The sequence below is a fragment of the Oryzias melastigma genome, linkage group LG13 (genome assembly GCF_002922805.2).
Source record: "Oryzias melastigma strain HK-1 linkage group LG13, ASM292280v2, whole genome shotgun sequence".
Classification (NCBI taxonomy): domain Eukaryota; kingdom Metazoa; phylum Chordata; class Actinopteri; order Beloniformes; family Adrianichthyidae; genus Oryzias; species Oryzias melastigma.
Genome location: NC_050524.1, coordinates 22,990,821 through 23,011,337, shown reverse-complemented (window position 1 = coordinate 23,011,337; position 20,517 = coordinate 22,990,821). Strand labels below are relative to the sequence as shown.

General features: G+C 39.6%; 2 protein-coding genes across 4 annotated transcripts in view; both read left to right on the top strand.

Moving 5' to 3' along the window:
- porb (P450 (cytochrome) oxidoreductase b) overlaps positions 1-13,052 on the top strand; it is a 14,306-nt gene extending 1,254 nt beyond the window's left edge. Inside the window, exons 3-17 of one of the 2 annotated variants that reach the window (XM_024277163.2) lie at positions 1,953-2,115; positions 5,484-5,532; positions 5,748-5,876; positions 6,011-6,163; positions 6,960-7,084; positions 8,411-8,500; positions 8,616-8,714; positions 9,030-9,146; positions 9,362-9,480; positions 9,821-10,002; positions 10,087-10,236; positions 10,312-10,573; positions 10,801-10,946; positions 11,231-11,316; positions 11,747-13,052. In XM_024277163.2, the coding sequence (XP_024132931.1) occupies positions 1,955-2,115; positions 5,484-5,532; positions 5,748-5,876; positions 6,011-6,163; positions 6,960-7,084; positions 8,411-8,500; positions 8,616-8,714; positions 9,030-9,146; positions 9,362-9,480; positions 9,821-10,002; positions 10,087-10,236; positions 10,312-10,573; positions 10,801-10,946; positions 11,231-11,316; positions 11,747-11,891 (2,013 nt within the window). In that variant the 5' untranslated portion in view covers positions 1,953-1,954 and the 3' untranslated portion in view covers positions 11,892-13,052. Of the gene's footprint in view, positions 1-1,952; positions 2,116-3,098; positions 3,577-5,483; positions 5,533-5,747; positions 5,877-6,010; positions 6,164-6,959; positions 7,085-8,410; positions 8,501-8,615; positions 8,715-9,029; positions 9,147-9,361; positions 9,481-9,820; positions 10,003-10,086; positions 10,237-10,311; positions 10,574-10,800; positions 10,947-11,230; positions 11,317-11,746 lie in introns of those variants that run through there. The other variant, XM_024277165.2, reaches the window with a different exon arrangement.
- Positions 13,053-14,284: 1,232 nt separating this feature from the next.
- The window catches only part of taf15 (TAF15 RNA polymerase II, TATA box binding protein (TBP)-associated factor), a 7,612-nt gene continuing 1,379 nt past the window's right edge, over positions 14,285-20,517 (top strand). Inside the window, exons 1-14 of one of the 2 annotated variants that reach the window (XM_024277192.2) lie at positions 14,286-14,453; positions 15,138-15,162; positions 15,542-15,578; positions 15,661-15,745; positions 15,893-15,950; positions 16,187-16,413; positions 16,511-16,685; positions 18,551-18,585; positions 19,122-19,154; positions 19,238-19,347; positions 19,466-19,595; positions 19,877-19,966; positions 20,048-20,120; positions 20,298-20,386. In XM_024277192.2, coding sequence (XP_024132960.1) covers positions 14,444-14,453; positions 15,138-15,162; positions 15,542-15,578; positions 15,661-15,745; positions 15,893-15,950; positions 16,187-16,413; positions 16,511-16,685; positions 18,551-18,585; positions 19,122-19,154; positions 19,238-19,347; positions 19,466-19,595; positions 19,877-19,966; positions 20,048-20,120; positions 20,298-20,386 — 1,177 coding nt within the window. In that variant the 5' untranslated portion in view covers positions 14,286-14,443. Of the gene's footprint in view, positions 14,454-15,137; positions 15,163-15,541; positions 15,579-15,660; positions 15,746-15,892; positions 15,951-16,186; positions 16,414-16,510; positions 16,686-18,550; positions 18,586-19,121; positions 19,155-19,237; positions 19,348-19,465; positions 19,596-19,876; positions 19,967-20,047; positions 20,121-20,297; positions 20,387-20,517 lie in introns of both variants that reach the window. The other variant, XM_024277193.2, reaches the window with a different exon arrangement.

Genomic DNA, 20,517 nt, shown 5'->3' with positions numbered 1-20,517 from the left:
AGTTTTTCTTCTTTCGTAAGTTTAACTCCTGAATTAACCCAGTTTCAACCTCAAAGGGATGTAGAAATTGTATTTGTCCACATTTCAGTACATTCCCCACGTTTCAGGATGTAGTCGTAGCCCGTCTCACAATAGTTAGCTAACTGTCATGGGAATATTCTGGGGATAAATCGATATTGCAGTCGAGTTTAACGTGAGAGTGCGTGACATTTTACGTGTGTGTCACTCTGCGACATTCACAGCTTCACGGCCGTAGACTGAACGGTGGCCGCTGTCGGGGTCCGGTTACCCCAACAGATGCTCCTGGATTTATCCTTCGGGATGATGAGGAGCTACGGTCTCGCGCTCACCTTTTCCCGCTCAGAAACAGTCTTATTATTAATGTATTATAAGTTTTTATTTTCCTGTCAGTCAACTTTCCAATCACTTTGGTAGATATAAGTTCATCAGGTGTGCAGAGCTGTGACCTCCAGAGATTTGTTTTTGTTTGGCTAATTAATCCTGAAGGGATTTCACCTTCATGGTCTGTTGATGTTTATATAAAACAGGAGGAAAACATGACAATTAGAAAAGTTTTTTGTGAATTTACTGGCCATTTTTTGAAATTTTTTTTATTCAAAATATTGTTGTATGTCTTAACCTTAGCTGATTTCTTGAAAATATTTATATTTTCAATGCTTTTTTTACACTATAATTATTTTAAGCTAACTGTTACTTAAATGAATGGTAAATTGTAAGTATTATTTACATTAAACCAAGCCTTACCAATACCAGAGTAAGGCATGTTTACATTAAAAGTGGGGTCATTTTTTTCCAATGATTTTTTTTTTTAAATCTTCACTGGTGTCTGTGGCAGACATAAAATCCCGTCCACCTTTGTCATGGGAGGGATCACACATCAATCTAAGGGTAGGGTCATCTGGACCCCTGAAGATAGCACAAGGGTTAAAAAGAAAAAAGGTTTGGTGTAAAAATAAATAAATAAATAAAAAATCAGATACGTTTGATATTTTACACAAAAATACACACAATATTTTGATATTTAATTATGAATAGTGTTTTTTAACAGGTAGTAAAACCATTAAAACAGCTAAAATAAAGCAAAATATCTAATTCAAATGTTTTTTTGGGGGGGCTTTATACAATGGTTGAGAACCACCATCGTGGCAATAACAAAAAAAAAAACTGCAAGAAAAAAAGTGACTACAAATTTTAACGAAGGGTTTTTTTGGCAAGTTTTATGATTCATATGAATCAAATTTTATGCTGTTAATAAGTAGAATAAAACCAAAAGTAATAGGTGTTGGACTTTGAATTGTCAGCTGCTTTACAGTATAAGGAGGACAAGTGCTGACAAGTCTGTCACATATGTGAAACGAACCGGCCCCTTTATTACGACAGTCCTTATCAACATTTTTGTACAAGAAAACCAACCTTACAGTCGTAAAAGGGGGAAAAAAGTCAGCTGGTGAGTTTATTTGTTTGAATTTGGGATTGAAACGGATGTTTTTTTGACGTCATTTCAGCGGTTCATAGCCTGTTCATTGAGCATAAAACTGGTTTTCATAAGAGATTCGTTCTTCTTACACAACTGAAGTCCTGGGAGGCTTCCTCTTTTTTTTCCACCATATGAGGCATTCAACGGTTTAAGGAGTGCGTCAGTAAATCATCTGTGTGGTTATGAGTAAGTTTGCTTGAACCAGTATTACTATTTCATATGTTCTCTAGTTGAGATTAAACCAAAATGGGATTAAAGCAAACCTGATTTCCCTGAAACCTGAGATCCCAGAACACAATGTCCTCTAGTGGTTGCCCAGTGTGAAAAGAGAAATTCACTCTGCACCAAAAACCCTTCATTGTTGCTGCGTTGTCCATGAATGAGTGCACAAAGCATGTGATACGCTGCTACCCCAGAAACAGTTTTGGTGTCTAAATCTAACTTTTTGTTGCAGAGATGGAGCCAGAGACCCACACCGAGCCCATCGGGGATGAAGAGCCACTCTTCAGCAATCTAGACCTCTTCCTCTTTTCTCTGATCATCGGCCTCGTCGTTTATTATTTCATGTCCCGAAAGAAGCCTGAGCCCATCCCAGACTTCAAAAAGCTCGACACACCGTGAGTTTCGTTTGTTTCTGGAATCTACTGTGCATTTTAACTACCGGTACATGTTAGCTGTCTTTTATTGTGGCGTCCAGCTACAGAGTCTATATTAGTGACATAGCTGGAATTTGATTGAAATTCTTCGCTTCTGGATTAGGGATTGTCACGAAAGTGGTTGTCTTCCGTGTACAAGTGTAAAACCCTTGAAACAAGTGTGTGAGAGTGCACAGCTTAAGACTCCAGTAAATGTTTCACCAGCAGTGACCTTCAGTATCTCCCAACCTCATCCTGTGCTGCTCTTGTATATTTACCGGTTTCACTTGTGGAAAAAAAAATGTTCTCATCGTAGGGTCTGCTATGACATAACTTTTTGTGTAGTCGTTGAGTGGGGGGGAGTGAAGCCATCCGCCACAACGTTCCCTGCTGTGTGGAGTAAAAAAAAAAATAGTTGGAGCGGTTTTCCTGGAAGGAGAAGGGATGCAGGAAGGGAGCAATCAAAGTGGCGAGCAGCTCCCCCCTCCTCTTAAAGGGGCCATGATTACCTAACTGTATAAAGAAGGGGTGTAGTTTTCCATATGTTTCTTTTGCTTTTGTTTCCTTTTTTTGCTCTTGAAAAGGTTTGAAGTTCCCTGGAGTTCATACCAGAGTGTGTCTGGAGTTTTTTTTTGTTTGTTTGTTTAAAAAAGTTAAGCATTTTTTTTCTTTTCTTTTCTCTTTTTAGATTTTGTAACTCCCCTTTTCCTTCCGCCCTGTTTTTCTTTTTGTGTTTGGGCTTAGCCTTTCTTTCATTGGGCCATGTCACAAATGCAATCCTTTTATGATAAATGAGGTTACCATGGCAATGACATTCCCCTCTCTCCTCCAATGAGGTGGGGGCAGGGGATACTTCAGGGTAAAAAGAGGAGAAGAAAAAACAACAAAAAAAAGCAACACTGCTTTCCCCGTCTTCAGCGGTCCTCCAAATCCTCAGAATGGATCCTGGATACTTTTTTTGTTTTTTACACCTTTAGGAGCCTGGCGGAAAAGAGGGGGGGCGGAGCCGAGGACTGCATGTACAGCTCCTGATCATTTCAGTGTGTGTTTGTGTGAGTGACGGGCAGGGCTCGCGGCTCAACTTTGTTTCATGGGGAGGTCAGTTTCCCACCATTGTGTTCAGTGACAGTGACGGGGCTGGCAGGGATCTGTGTGGAGAGCCGACGCTGCAGCTTTCAGGGAGCAGAACAGGAAAAGGGACTCCGTTTCTTTCTGCGTTTGAGGCGCAGAACGCTCTCAAATCTGGGGACTCTCCGCTTGCCGCTCTGGACTGTAATTACTTTTCCATGCTATGGTTGCGGAGGGCTGGTTTTGATTTTGAGCGTGAAGGCTTTAGGCCGGGCCTAGCCAGCGGTGCTACTGGAAGCCGTGAGCTACAGGGCGGCTGCATGTCATGGGCTGTGTCTTCTCACTGCCAGAGGACAGAAGAGATGCTGCCGAGAGGTTAGTAAAGTGATTGCAGAGCAACAGAACCCTTTGTTGAGAGATGTGGGTTTGCATGAACTGGTTGCACTGCTGAAGTTTAAATGTAAGTGACTTGTAGGTCTTTTTTTTTTCTTGGTTCTAACAGTTGAAGCTCCTGTCATTGTAGTTGCTTGTTTTAGTGGGACATAAGAAGGGACATAAAATGTTTTTAAGAAATATGTGGAAGTTCTTAGTTTTCATTTAACCCAATATTTGTATTATTAGTTGTTTTTTTTTAAGTCTTGGAAAAGATAAAGGACCGTAGACACTTTAAATCAGCAACTTTGAAGAAAATTAGCACAAATAACTGTGAATTCCTAAAAAAAAAATACAAAACAAAAGAACAACATTTATCCATTTACCCATAATCACCATTTTCAGTGAATGTATTGAAAGAAACTGATGCAAAACCTGGAGGTCCATATCTCTGCATGGATTTATTTGAGCTTCTTCTAGACTTTTAGAAGCTATGCAAGTTCATTGATGTTCTTATAAAAACTAAAACCCTTTTTTTGGACAAAATATAGAAACATGGCTGCTGCAGTTTGTTAAAATAAACAGATCTATTCAGTTATCTGTGCTGGAAAATATGATTAATGGATTCATTAAGAAATGTGCGATTAGTGACCTTTTGTCCAAAGTCTTTTTGCTCCTCAGTGCTACTTTTACCATACAATTGTTTTATTCTTGTATTTGTTTGAAACTGATGTTTTGGGACTTTATTTAAAGCAAAATAGGGTTTATTTTTATTAAATGTGTGCACAGTACCAAAATGAGCACAATCTTATTTTGTTTTTCAAATTCTGACTTAATAAATGTTTTTTAGTTTTATTTTTTACAACAGTGTGGAGTTTATACAGTGTCATCCTATGAATACACTAGATGCTTTAACATTCTTAAATACATTAATTTTTTTTCTGTTTTTCTTTGTAAAGTTTCGTTTATATCAAATCTGTGGAGGAGGAAAACTATAACAGAATTAGCTGCTTAGATGAATTGAATTTGTGTCTCATCTTTGTTGCTTTGTCCTTTCTTTTATCAGAACATTCTAGCATGTTGGTTTTTTTTTGTCCGTCTCCTTTGTTGATGCTATGAGATACACAGGTGTCTGCTTCCGCTTTGATGCTGAATGAAGAGCTGTCGCCTTTTATTTATCCCCTATATTAAGCGTAGCTCCCCAAACATGTCCCTTTGATTCCAGTTCTTTATGTGCTTCTTTCTGTTTGACGCTCAAACGTTTACCTGGAATCTTTCTGGGAATGACCATGAGATGGAAGCAGAAGCTTATTTTCTTAAATGAACCAGAGGGATGCAGTTTTTCTGAAGCCTACTGTTTGCAGAGTAAAGGTCTTCTGTGTTCAGCTTTCAAACATCACAACATTTACTGAAGCCTGCTGAGTTTGGTTAATAATCAATGTAGGAAAAGGCAGTTTTTGTGTCTTTTAATGGGTTTTTAAGTCGTATCGTTTCAAATGTGGGTAGTGTTTGTATTGAAAAAGCCACATTTGTTGGTGTTCACGTTCTATTTATTTATTTGTTTTGAGAGATAAAAACTGTATATTAACGGTTTTATTAAGTAAAAGGGACAGAAATAATGTTTTTTTTCTGTTTGCCTTTCATCATCACAAAAGTGTGTTTTTTGTTTTGTTTTTGTATGTTTTTTGGGGAAATAAATAAATAATACTGAATAAATAAAAGTGAAGCAGAACAAAGCAGTTTATGAAGGACTTACAATGACAAAGTGGATCTTCTGCTTCTTGTTAAATTCTTAGCTGGTTTTTAGAGGTTCACATACTTTGCTAATGCATTTTTTTAAACAGTTACTGATGTGGAACAGGCTGCCACATAGTTACAGACCCTTACCAAAATGTTTTGTCCTCACACAGGCCAGTTTCACAACGAGAGACGAGTTTCATTGAGAAGATGAAGAAAACTGTAAGTGACTTTTGTTTCAACATCTGTCCTTTTATCAGCTTCTTTTACTATTTCCCTTAAGCTCCAAATCCTCAGAGAACTAAACATCTTTCATGTTTAGTGGGTACAGAAAACTGGACAAGAAGTTCAGAATCTCAGAAACATTTCCTAGATTTCCATGTAGCCGTGGGCTTTTGCATGACAGTGTAAAGGAGGTTCTGCGTGTTTGTGGACAGGGGAAGAACATCATCGTGTTCTACGGCTCTCAGACGGGCACAGCAGAGGAATTTGCCAACAGGCTGTCCAAAGATGCTCAGCGCTATGGCATGAAAGGAATGGCTGCAGATCCGGAGGAGTACAGCATGGTAATGTGGACCCACGTATATCTGTACTAACTCTCTAATCATTCATGTTTTAAAGTACTTCTAAGCACTTCATACTTTGGCGTCAAGCTTGAGAATTTTTCCGTAAAGTGATAAATCGACTGTTTTTGTTGCAGGGGGAACTGGCTCGTATGTCTGAGATCGAGAACTCGCTGGCTATTTTTTGTATGGCCACTTATGGTGAGGGCGACCCCACGGATAACGCTCAAGACTTCTACGACTGGCTGCAGGAGAACGACGATGAAGATCTCTCTGGGCTGAACTACACTGTGAGTTTCTCTGAAGACTCTCTATGATGCAAAAGTTACCCTTCAAAAAAAAAGGCCACATTTTCAGTAATCAGAATATTAAAATTCAAATACTAGAATAAGCTTTTGCATCTATAAGTCAGGGCTGCATGGTGGTTTGAATCTTTTCTGCATGTTAGTTTTCTCTGGGGCCTCTGGCTTCCTCCCACAGTCCAAAAACACGTTTTAAAGGTTAATTGGTGACCTGTCCGGGGTTAACCCACCTTTGCCCAACAGCAACTGGGACAGGCTCCAGCAACCTTGTGACCCTGTTAACTAAAAAGAGACATCTGAGGTTGAAACATCTGCACCTGTAACTGTTTATTACAATATTTCTGAACATGTGACGACTTTTGGGAGGTTTATTTTAAATCTTTTTTGTCACTTGATGAACCGATTAAGGAAAAAAAGTCAAACCAACTTTGTGTTGAGGTCAGTGACACATTTGTAAAATGCAGCACTTGTAAATATAACGCTTAGGTAATTCTGACTTATAAATCTCGCAGAAGTGCGAGTCTTCGCATTCAAACTGCATGTGTGCTGCAAGAGTTTCTCTTTCTGTTTCTGTCTTTGTGTGTCACGATAGGATCATGTCGTTTGAACAACACACTAATTAAGTTCTGGTGCACCATTAAGCCTTCTCCTTTCCGTGTTTTATCACAGTGCAGCGACGAGACGGAAGTCTCCGTGTAGATGATTACTGTTGAAGCAGTCATCATCGTGTCCATGTTTGGACATTAGTTGCCAGTGTTGCTTCATTTTGTCCTTTATTCTTCAGGTGTTTGCTCTGGGTAATAAAACGTATGAACACTACAACGCGATGGGGAAATATGTGGACAAAAGGCTCGAGGAGCTCGGAGCCAAACGCATCTTTGATCTCGGTTTGGGAGACGACGACAGCAAGTAAGTCACCTGCTGACTATGACTTCAAACCAAATGAATCCATTCGTTCATTTGCAGATCTTCACAAAATGTCACACATTTCATGAACCTCATTTGTTGATTTTGGACCAAAAAAAATATTGATTTCTCTGTTTATATGTTTTATAACATTTCTGCTATTACCAGCTACAAACACCTCCATACTTATGACTTTTTTTTTTTTACCTCTAATTAATTAGAAAACATTTAGCTGAAATATTATTTTTTTCAGCGTTTGTTTTTTTTAAGATGAGAGCTACGGAAGCCAAAAACAGCCTGCCCTGATTTATTCTTTTTTTTGTGATCATCTTCTCATTATAACAAGATCAAGTATCTTGTTATAAGGTCAATGACATAACAAGTTAATGAATAACCTCTTTTCCTGTCTCGCATGGAGACTCTGAGAGTTTTCTTGATTTAAGTCTCTTTATTTTGTGGTTGACAACAAAAACAGCAGACAACACTCCACGAAAGTTGTTTTTTTAGTGTATTTTTTATTTATTGGTGGATCTACGCTCCTCAAACGCCTTAATTCCGTCCCTTCATTTCCAAAAACAGAACCGTGAGCAAACGAGCTTCTGCGCATGGTGCCTTCAATGAGCTCCGGACATTAGCGAACTCAAACAGCCACTCGGCCTAACTCAGTCCGGTACAATACTTTTGTCATTTTTATACAATCCACTGCCAAACAAAGATCTTTGTTTTTCAGAAATAAAATTTTGACACTATTAAATTAAAAGTTATACATGGATCAGTTGTGATGTTTGACATTTTTTCTGATGTCTGGAGCTCAGTGAACGCACCATGAAGAAACGCTCGTCGGTCCTGGGTTCTGTTATTGAACCTGTTTATTTGAGAGTTTTTGGGAAACAAAGGGAGGGGCTGGTGCATGAGATGGAATTAAGGTGTTTGAGGAGATCCACTAATAAATAAAAAATGGACAAAAACTATTTTTGTTAAGTGTTGTATTTTACTGTTTTTGTTGTAAACTACAAAATAAAGAGACTTAAATTTGCTATGTCTCTGTGTCTCCGTGTGGGAAAGCGAGAGAGGTTTTTCATTTTTTTATTACAATATTAATACGATAAAACTTATTTACTATGTCAGAATTTGTATTATTTCAGCAAAAAGTTTACATTTTTGTTCAGTTTAAATCATTTTTATGTGAGAACTATTTTAATAACCTAATGAAGATGGCAACAGAAAGGATATAAAAAAAACTTGTATCCAATCAAATGTAGAATTTTGCAGTGATACCTCGCTCTAGTATTCAGGTCTTTTTTAAATGGTCACCTCCTTGTTTGTTAGCCTGGAGGAGGATTTTGTGTCGTGGAGGGAGCAGTTCTGGCCGGCCGTCTGCGAGCACTTTGGAGTGGAGGCTTCAGGAGATGAACTCAGGTGTGTTTCAGAAACATCTGAGGGTTTTTGTCTTCTCTGTTATCTAGCAGATTAACATCCTTTTTGATTTCTGAAGTTGGATTTATTGAATCTTTGGTTCCTTTTCTTCCCTCAGTATTCGGCAGTATGAGCTGAAGGTCCACAACGATCTCAACATGAACAAAGTGTTTACCGGAGAAATCGGCCGCCTGAAGAGTTTTGAGGTCCAAAAGCCGTAAGTGTTGTTGCAGATGCTTATTCATCTGCCCAGGCATTCTTCACCTTTGTCTTTGTATATGTCATCAAGTTCAAAGTTTTCCAAAATTCACCTGGCTGAGGTGAAACGATCTGTCCCCTCGTGGACAGAAAGGCTGTAATTTTGCAGGTTAATTTTGGAAGTGTTAGAATGAGGGCAGACTTGTTAATAGGCTTCACAGAAAACATAGACAATATGTTAGTCATAAAAATTAACATTTTCTTGCATGATAAATGTGATCTTCATGATTTATCTGCAGCATTAATACATTTTTCTGTGTTTCTCTGTGTGCAGGCCTTTTGATGCCAAAAACCCCTTCTTGGCTCCCGTCACTGTCAACCGCAGACTCAACAAAGCAGGGGACCGGCATCTTATGCACCTGGAGCTCGACATCACAGGCTCCAAGATCAGGTAAGGCTGGTCTAAAAGATGAGCGGCGTCTGTTAGAGCTGTTGTGCTAGAAACAATAATCGCTCTGACAGATGAGGAGCATCTCTAGAGGGACTGCTCTGACAGATGAGTGTATCTAGAAGGACTGCAATATCAGACATGAAGCGTCACTAAAAAGACATCTGATGATCAAAGTCATCCTTTGATCCTAAAGTCCTCATTTTCCCTGATTTCAGGTACGAGTCAGGAGACCATGTTGCTGTTTTCCCCACAAATGACTCTGCACTGGTGAACAGACTGGGAGAGATCCTTGGTGTGGACCTTGACGTGGTTATCTCTCTGAACAACCTTGATGGTATGGAGGCAACAGCACAAAGCACCTTGACCTGCAGCACTCCCTGTAAAGGCCTTGATATCCCAACCTGCACAGTCAGCTCTTCTATAAACTGCTTCCAGTTCTCACACAAGACATACTGTTATACTATGAATCTTATCAAGTTTATTGACATTTTTCTACTGTTTATGAGTTTTAAAAAAAACAGTAGACGTAAATCATGGACTTTTATTGTTTAATTTGTTAAAACTTTAATGTTTCAGATACATTTCACTTTTTCCTTTGCTAATTTCAAAATGCTATAAAGTAAAAATCTGCTTCCAGATGTTCATCAGATTTCTTTTCTTTATGTGTCTTTCAGAGGAGTCAAACAAAAAGCATCCTTTCCCCTGTCCCACCACCTACCGCACTGCTCTCACGCACTACTTGGACATCACAAACCCTCCCCGCACAAACGTCCTGTATGAGCTGGCGCAGTACGCCTCCGACCCCAAAGACCAGGAAAACATGCGCAAGATGGCCTCCTCCTCCCCCGAGGGCAAGGTAATTCAGATGTTTGCCCAAAATGCACCAACAGGTTTATAGATGCTACAATAGCGAAGCTAACTTTCTTCTGTGTGCCTGCAGGCTCTTTACCAGACGTGGGTGTTGGACTCCTGCAGGAACATCCTGGCCATCCTGGAGGACATGCCTTCTTTAAAGCCTCCTGTCGACCATCTGTGTGAGCTGCTGCCTCGCCTCCAGGCTCGCTACTATTCTATCGCTTCTTCTTCTAAAGTAGGAACTGCGAGTGTTCATGGTTTATTTTCTTTTTTTGGTCTGGAGCTTGTTAGTGACTAGTCTCCTCCGTAGGTTCACCCCAACAGCATCCACATCTGCGCCGTGGTGGTGGAGTACTCCACCAAAACGGGCCGGGTCAACAAAGGAGTGGCGACGAACTGGCTGAAAAACAAACTGGTTAACGGCCACAAGTCGACCGTTCCCATGTTCATCCGCAAGTCTCAGTTCCGCCTGCCTTTCAAAGCCACGAACCCTGTGATCATGATCGGCCCGGGAACGGGAATCGCTCCTTTCATGGGCTTCGTGCAGGAGAGGGGCTGGCTCAAAGAGCAAGGTGTGTACAGGGGGAGCAGGACGCTGTGGAACAGGATTTTGTTTTTATTAACTGAACTTCAGCTCATATGTGTAGGAAAATTATAAATCCAGGAGACTGTTATGTTACATATATTTGTCTTTAGGGGTTTTTCCATATTAGTTACGGTTAAATAATTTGTTTTGTTATATTCCTCAACCTTTGCTCGTGTCTGATTCCTTGTGTGTTGTGGCTCCTCCCCCTCACAGGTAAAGAGGTCGGTGAGACGGTGTTGTATTTCGGCTGCAGACACAAGAACGAGGACTTCATTTACCAGGAGGAGCTGGAGGAAGCGGAAAAGAGCGGAGTTTTAACCCAGCTTAATGTCGCCTTCTCCAGGGATCAGGATCACAAGGTGAGGCTGCACCTGACCGCTCCAGGTGTGTCTGAGGTCACTGGTTAATGAACTGGGTAAAAGTGCCATGGCTGCCTGGTTAGACGAGTTCTAGCACTTGTGTTTCATAACTTAGCTAATTTGACTTTCAGTGCCATAATATGTTTTGTTTCTCTGCTATTTTTAACATTTTTTGGATAAATTATGATTATAAAGCTGCTTTATAATGGATGTAGTCGCTGTGCATCAATAAACACAGATGTCTTAGTACTTATCTAATCCAATTCTCTGTCTTTCAAAACAAGGTTTACGTGCAGCATCTCCTGAAGAAAAATAAGGAACACGTTTGGAAACTGATTCACACGGACAACGCTCATCTCTACGTCTGCGGGTAACGCCATTTAACCTGCGTACTCTGAGAAATACTGAACACATGACGGTTCTGGTCTTCAAGAAGCTCAGATGTACTTGTTTGTTTTGTAGATTTAACCCTTTAACACTGGAGATGTCGCTGGCTACACCTACATAGCACACACTCTGTAAACTACAGGATCTCTTAAACTGCTTACACAATTAATTCCAACGGATTTTGACACAGAAAAGCAGACGTGTTGCATATCAGCACAGAGGGTTTTCTTTGCTTCAGAATCCACTGGAATTATGTTAATTTTACTGAACAGTTTGAGTGTTGCTGTAATTCAAATGGAGCTAAAGCTCTGACGTCAAAGGATTGAGATGTTCCTGATCCTAAGGATTTTGGGATTTGGCGCCCCCTGGTGTTTGAAGTTGAATTCTCACCTCTCTGTTGTTTTCCTGCTCAGGGATGCGAGAAACATGGCTAAAGACGTGCAGACGGCTTTGTACGAGATCGCAGAGGAGATGGAGGGCATGACACGCACCCAGGCCACAGACTATATCAAGAAACTGATGACCAAGGGACGCTACTCTCAAGATGTGTGGAGTTAAAGAGCTTTCCAGTTAGCATCACTCTTAGCCGCTGACGTGGTTGTTTAAAGGTTTCTGTTTTTACAAATTGTTATATTGGGACTGAATATTAAAAAAAAAACAAAAAAAAAAGTTTCAACTTGTGCTCATAGTCACCCTGTCTCGAAAGGACTTGCAGGTAGAGGAGGATTAAGAGTCAAATCTACCTCAGCAGGTCTTCACATTTCCTTACTTCTGGACCTCCATGTTTAGGGTCAGCAAACTGTTTCCCACTTTAGTTCCCAGGAAACTCTATCACAAATGATAATTAGAAATCCATCCAAACCTGGATGTGTGAAGTAGGAACCCAGGGGCCACTATGTCTTAAGAAAGCCCGCCCTTTGCGTCGGCTGCAGCAGCAGGCCGTCGTTTTGGTAACGCCTCCAGGCGGGACGATGTGTTGAGATGCAGAGGATGCGCGTGTTCCCGCTGCATCTAGAGCAGAAACGTGAAGGGGTGCTGATCAAAAACTTCTCTTTTAGCTGATCTTGCAGTGCTTTTAAAAGCACTTTAAATATGTAAAATATTTTAAACCTTTTTGTGAGGAAAATGTTTGTAACAAACAGCGTCATAGGTACAATTATGTTTACCTTATTACTCTGACATGGGAGTTTGCCTTCAATGTAGAGGCTGCCGTTCTGTCTGTCTAACCCATCACGGTAACTTTAGAGGCGCACTGTAAACAAGGCAGACCCAGTATTCATTTAAATAAAAAAACATGAGATTATATATATATATATTTGTGTGTGTGTGTCTTTCCCAAAAGTGGCCTGCTTTAAAAAAAAAAAAAAAACATTTTTTAATGTTTGTCCACAGATGGACTTCAATCCAGGTGTGACTGAAAATTCTGTATGTGACAGCAGACGAGTAAAGAGGTTTAGTGTGTTTGTACACATGGAGAGAGATACCCACCGTGTTGAGGATTTCCTGTCATTCTTTAACTTGGGCTCCTCCCCGTTCTGATGAGATCTTCACTTAATCAGCTCAGTCAGGAGTTTGAAGAGCAGCCAGTGCCTTTTTTATACTGTCCTATGTATAAAGTTAGCATCAAAGCCATGACGGTTCTCTGTCTTTCTAACAGTTTTTTTTTTCCTTCCATGCTTACATTTTCATAGAAAATTAAATTTCTTCTGAGACACTCAATACTGTCCTGCGTCTCTTTGTTCTTGGGTTTTATATTCTTAGTTAATCATTTTATGGAGGAATGTTTTATTATTATTATTATCATTTTTAATGAGATTTACTTAATCTGCTTTAAAGTGGAATAATATCTAAATTAAAATCAACAAAATACTTCCAAACTGAAATAAATTACAGATTACTTAATGTTTCAAATTGGTCCTGGATTTACCTTTTTTATTGTTTGTTTTTCTAATTTAACATAAAAACGTAATTCATCCTTTGAGGTACATTTTAGTTTTCTATCTCAGACACCGGGTTCATAAGTACATCATGAAAGGAGTAAAAATGAAAAGAATCATCATCCATGACAGTCACATGCACACTCCGTTAAATAATAAATACTAGAAGTTAAAGCGGCATCTCAAGTAAGGTCATTCCTCCCTCCTTAAGAAGCCACGTTTCACAGCTTAAAAAAACAGTAAGAATACCAAATAACACCAGAAGGGTCACATTTTGCTATTTTTTTTAAAAACATATGGACGAGAATATGATTAACTGATAATAAAAGTTTATTTCTGGTGCAGTTAAACCTCAGGAAAAACATTCAGTGGAGCAATCCTCAACTTTAATCTGTTTAGTCCATAAAAGACAATACATCTCCCCTATTTTCATAAAGGACTAAAATGAGACCAAATGTGGGACCTAAAGAATTTTTTAAAAAGTGCTGACTAATAAAAACAGGTTAACATAACTGCACCAGTCTTACAACTAGACAAAAAAAATCCTATTTGTAACAACCAAGAAAATAATTTTTTTGGAAATGTTGCTCAACTAGAAAAATTCTTGAAATGACGGATTTGAAAACATGTTTGATTTTGGGCATTTTGTCGTCCACAAACGTCTCATGGTCTCACTAACTTGGGCAGAATCTGTGGTAATTCAAGAGTAACTGGAAATGTAAAGAGTAAACTATTACTCTAAAGTATTTAGTAATAATTTACACTATTTCTGGGATCTGCAAACTAAAAATAGCAGAAGTCCTTGTGTTATTTGCTATTTTTGCATGTATTGAGTTTTCTCTGACTTTTAAGAAAATTGCTAACAATTTCAATAAATAAAAGGTTCTGAAATAAACAATCTTATTCAGATTGTTGGTGATAGTTGTCAAACGACGCAGTCCATGGTTGTCATTATTGAAACAAACACTAGGTGGCGACTGTGCCGCAGCTGTGCTTTATATCGGGGTCGTAGGACAGCTTGTACATCGAAGAAGAATTGGGAGGGTGGTCCGGTAAGCTGTTAGCTGCAGAGCAGCAGCGTGTTCCGCTGCGCTTTCCTGACGCTATTTTAATTATTCAGTCACGGAAATAGACTATCTTTATTTTTTAACGAGTTAAACAGAGGAGCTTGCAATGGCGACTGGTAAGTAAATGCATGTTTTCGCCTTATAGTCCCCAATTCCCCCAGCTTGTACCCTAAACAAAAAGTAGGTCGAAATGAATTGCGGCGTAACGCTAACAGTGAGGCCTGTATTGGTCCCGTCTATTTAACGATGTGCAGCGATTTTATCCACCGATAAAGATCTTTGCAATGGCTTTGTAAATGATTCCTTTGTAACTTTGAGTTTTAAATGTATATCTGTGATAAATTATTTGTGAGCGGCAACGCGGAAGAACATTGGGAGAGGAGCAGGCCTGACATCGGGCTACGCTGCCTAATCAAAAACCTCTTTGTGTCTTTCTGAAAGTCGTTTTTTCTAGCTGGAGTAATATGTATAACTAAATATTTATATCAACTATATTATTCACATTGACGGATTCGCGTGCTGCCCCAGAACCAGTTGTAAGTGTAAGCTGAACCGAGAAGTGTTGTTTTCAGCATTTAGACCACACCGACGCTGAATAAACCGCCATTTTCTGAGGCCTGTCTGACAACAGGCCTGCGCGCGTGCTCACTATTTTCCTTCATTGGCGCGTTTGTCTGTGTTTTTCTTGACCATTTACTCTCTCTGCGTTATTTTCAGAATTTTAATCGATAAAGTTTGTCTTATTGTGGGTCAAAATTCGTCTAAAATTTAACGGTGTTGTATTTTTTTTCTTGTTACAGATTCAGGCTACGGCGGCCAGCAAAGGTAACTTAAAGGGATATTTTGGGGAAGTGTGGGACAAAAATAAAGTGTAAATAATTATAGTGACCATTTTTTTTAAATAAGTGTTTTTGATTTAAGTGTTAAGTGTTTTATTTTGAAGAATAAGTAATATTTGACAGTCGTTACATTCAATGTGTGTACTGTATGAGTGCAAATACATAAATCCATTTGAGTTTGACCAATTAGAATTTCTTCTATTTTCTAATCAATGTATTATTTCATACTTCAAATAGACTATTTATTTTCAAATTCCAAGACATTAATATAGGTATTTTTAATTGACAAATTGTTAAAAAGGTTCTTTACCTGTAAAAATGCATCTAAAAGGATTAAAAAATATTGAAACACTATGTATCTGCAGCTATGGAGGGTCATATGGAAGTCAGCCAAGTGGCCAGGTAAGACCTTTTTATTTAAAAATAAATTTTTATTATTTTTTGTATGTAACCAACTTTGGTAACTTTGATATTTTTGCAACAGGCCTACGGCCAAGGAAATGCTGGTGCCTCATACGGAGGACAGAACTATGGTAGTTATGGTCAGCAAGGTGCACCACAGGGCACAGGTATGTTCAGTTTGGAGGGATTTTAGGGTATCATCCTTGACCCCTTTTCTCCTCTTCCATTCATTGTAGCAGAACATGTAAATCCTATTATTCACGTGTATTCTTTTGAAACTCTCGATTATAATAACTGTATTTTCATTTCTACAGAGGGTTACAGTCAACCCCAGCAACAAAGCTTTGGAAATTATGGACAGGATTCACCTGGGTAAGTGACCATAACATTAAGAAATCTGTTTTTTTTTCCCACCACTTTCCATCATCTGCCTTTGTTGTGATGGAACTATAAATTTATGAAGGATATTTTAAATGAGAAAAGTATGATATCAAATGTTTGTCATTTAATGCTATAAAAACTTAACATTTTGTACACTTTATTTTCTGACTGATTCATTTTTTTTTTTGAGTATGTCATGTTGTTTGTTTTTTTTTTCTCTCTTCAAGGTATGGAGACAAGCCATCTTATGGTCAGCAGGGACCTGGGTCTTATGGTCAGCAAAGTTCTTATGGACAACAGAGTTCCTTTGGTGGCCAAGGACAGACAGGAGAAGGCTACGGACAGCAGGCCTCCTATGGAAGCCAGGGTAGCAGTGTGTATGCTGGTACCCAAGGGCAAGCAGGAGGTGGTGGTGGTGGCGGCGGCAGCAGCAGCTATGGAAGATGGAGTGAGGGTATGTCTGTTTATCCATTTATATAACTTATTGAGCTCTAGTAGAGACGATTCACTCTTGTAGGCACAGATTAGCTGTTAATTCAGCTTCTTTTTAGGTGAAAGTGGTGGTCAAGGTGGGAGGTTTGGTCGGGACCAAGGAGACCGCTCGGAAGGAGGGGGCTTCAGAGGCCGAGGCCGTGGGGGTTACGATCGTGGTGGCTACGACCGCAGTGGTGGCTTTGACCGCGGAGGATATGACCGTGGCGGTAGAGGTGGACCTCCTGGTATGGGGTAAGTTGCACATGCCACTGCCCCTAAGGTACCCATTTGAATGTTTGATTATTGGAAGACTTGTCATTTGGAACATCCACCTGGACATGCATCTGTGCTCATCTATGTGCTCAAGTTTCCCACAATGGTAACATAAAAACAAAGAAATGTTTGTATAAACCAGCTTGACCAAGTGTGGCCAAAAATATGGGTAAATATCAAATCATGAACTGTTTGTGCTTATCTACACATTTACATGTCTCCCCTCCCCTGAACTCTGGTGCTGTCAGATCCTTCAGAGGTTTTACATTCAGACCTAAACACAGATATTAATGGTGTCTTCAGTGGAGGCACTTTGTGATCAGAAGCTCCTTTATTAGTTTGAAAAGAACTAATCATTCCAATTCAAGAGACCTCGTTATCCAGATGTATCGACCCAAACTTTATGGAAAATACTTGATGCCTTTTGTTTTTTCTATTGCTTGGTACAATGGATCCTAATAACTGGTAAATGCGGTCTTTCTTTTACCTTTTTTTTTTGGAACTACTAGAACCTGCAGGAACTTTTAATTTCTTTGAAGACTTCCTACATGAACAAGTAGTTGTAGTACTGAACTAGACTCAAGTGTGGTTAACTTTTGTGAGATTCTTGTTCAATTTTAAGGAGGAAAGGGGTCCAAAGAATACAGAGAAATCTGTATATTTGCAGCCAGGTTGATGTTTGTGAATACAAAGGTCTGGTTGGTGCGAGTTTATCACATCCCATCAGTGTGTGGACTCAATTTTAATGCTCAACAGTCAAAGGTGGTTAGAGATGCTACTGCTGCAGTAAATCAAAGTGGACTTCAGGACAGTAAACCACCCAATGGAAATGTTCCCTTTAAATGTTACCCACCTTTTGTAGGGAGTTAAACTTCTTTTTCTGAAACATTTTTTACATTTGAAGGCTGTTCAACACAGCTATCGAGCCAGATTTAGAAGTGAATTGATGTCTGCTTGAATAGATACATCTGCACAGCTGACAAATGTAATGCATTTTTCAGTTTTATTTGGGTTTTTTGTGTAAAACATCTGAAATTTCACAGATTTATTGGGTGTTTATTTTGGATGAACTTACTTGAAGATGTTTGGATTTTTTAATCCTAAAGTTTTACAATACGAGTATGTTTACTTTAAAAGTTCAGGTGTACCCATTATTAAATGGCAATATTTTGAAAAATAATTTAGCTCAATATTTTACCCCCCCCAAAAAACTATTGTTACTTGTACTCTGCTTTCACATTTCTGCTGAACTTAAACTCCCAGTTTTGTGCATGAGGTTAGTATTTGCAGAAACGATGCCCATGATTCTTCAACCACATCTTTATCTATTCAGTTTTCATGAAGTTTTGTGTGTGTGACAATGGCCGACTTTTGTATTGTGTTAACATGGATCTACGTTTTATACTACAGGTGTTCAGAGTGAATGAACTTAAACTCGGATCTCGGTTAAAGGATCTCATAAGTAAACATGGACATTACCAATTGATGGACCCTTTGACATCAATTTGGCTTCTCATTTAAAAAAAATAAATACATTTGTGACTCTTATTCTCCCCCAATTTGGCCTTCTCCTCCAAAAGCTAACCAACAGCAACATCCCTCTTGTTTTTATGGTGACCTGTTGACATGTCATTCTTAACCGGTCTGCCTGATGTGTTCAGAGATGCCTAGTGGTCTGTTCAATGATCTCTAATGCCAAAGACTAACGCATTCCTCGTGTGAGACATTTCTACAATAGTCGCACACCCTGGCAGAAGTTTCACACTGGTGTGGATGTAGGGGAGCTTTGAGCTCTCATATGGAACAAAGGAAAAGCCATCATATCTCCAATTTTTCCTCTGCAGAGGTGGTGACCGTGGTGGCTACAAAAATTTCGGTGGTAAGTGACGAGCATCAGAACTGTGTCGGTGGGGGAGGAAAGATCTTAAGTTTAGAAGGAAAAAAAAAAGGAAAGGAGGGGGTTAAAGGAAAGAGAAACTGAAAGCCACCATTTCCATGTCCAGAATCCCAAGGAAGTCCGCCTTATGCTTTAAGTCATAACTGACAGCAGATATGGTAAAAAAAATGGTGTGGTAAAGAGCTTGGTAATCTAAAATAATGGTCATGCTGCATGAAGACAAAGGTTGACTGTAAATGACAAAGGTGTCCCCTGGACGAAGGAGGAGAAACTTAATCTTGGAGACATTTTTGGTGGTCTTCGTTTCTGGTGTAAGCTCAAATAAAAGTGAATCAAACCTTGTTGCAAGGTATTGGTATGTCATGCAACGGTATGAGAAACAGCCGTAACGCTGTAAACATGGACGTAGCCTATATTGAATTGATAGGGATGAAGTTACATTTTATTGTGAAAGTCTCATTTGTGAAGATGCCATAATAAAGTTTTGTCCTCCACGCTCTCCTCCTCTTGTTTCTCAGGCTCTCGAGACTATGGCTCAAGGGATGAACCCGGTGAGGCTTTCAGCAGCACTTGAATGCATCCTTCCCCACCAACATAACAGACTCTAACTCTTGTTTTCTGGTCCCCTGTTTAGCTGGGGAGCAGGACAACTCAGACAACAACACCATCTTTGTTCAGGGCCTCGGAGAAGACGCCACCGTTCAGGAAGTTGGAGACTACTTCAAACAGATCGGTATCATCAAGGTGAATTATTGGGAAATATTTTATATTGCAGAATGATTTCCCTTTGCTTTTAACAATTTAAGCTCCTGTCAAAGGCTTTGGCTTCAATCAAACAAAACAAAAAAACTTTGTGTTTCAGGTAAATAAGAAGACTGGCATGCCAATGATCAACATCTATTCAGACAAGGCGACCGGTCGTCCGAAAGGGGAGGCTACAGTGTCGTTTGATGACCCTCCTTCAGCCAAAGCCGCCATTGACTGGTTTGATGGTAAGAGAACCGGGTTACATCTCCCAGCAAGACAGTAGAACAGATGTCCTTCAAATGGCTCTTTGATGGACATGTCCATATCTATCAATTGTTACAATCAAAAGCAATGTTGAATTTGATTTTTAACCCTTCCGCTCTCCTTGGGGTCATCTGGACCACGTTTGTCAAGGAAGGAATTACATTAATATATGGTTGAAGTCATCTGGACCCCAAAAAGACCGCACAATTTCTGATTTACTTGTCCCACTTAGTTCTTCTCTTTTCACTTGTTCCAATTCCAGGAAAGGAGTTCAACGGCAAACCCATCAAAGTATCGTTTGCTACTCGCAGAGCCGAGTTCACGCAGAGAGGGGGGAGAGGAGGCCGAGGAGGTGGGTTTGAGTGAAACCATTTGCAGCTACAACTGCCCTAGGAGGAGTGGGACGTTGCCCTCATCAGTCGTCTTTGTGCAGGTTTCAGAGGTCGTGGTGGAGGCGGCGGACCAAACTTTGACATTAAAGGAGGGGACTGGCCTTGTCCAAACAGGTTAGCAGTTTAAAATCAATTCCCAGAAGGACAGCTGTTTGGTATTTTACCAAAGTACTGCTGGAACATGAATGTACCTTTAATTTCTGTCTGGGAGGCTTTGGTTTAGGTTGATGTTTTAGGTCTTATTTCATGCTTACAAATAAAATGTTATCTTTTTTTTTTTTTTTTGGACAGCTCCTGTGGCAACATGAATTTTGCTCGAAGACAGGAGTGTAACAAATGTGGTGCACCTAAACCAGGAGACGCAGGGTTTGGAGGAGGAGGTCAGTGTCTTAAACTAGGGGGGGTGATATGTCAAAAAAGCCTTTAGAATTTTTGTCTTGTTTAGTTAAACTTTATGTCTTTAGCTTTTTAGGGTATTTGTCTTTTTTGAGTTTTTTATTTTTTATTTTCT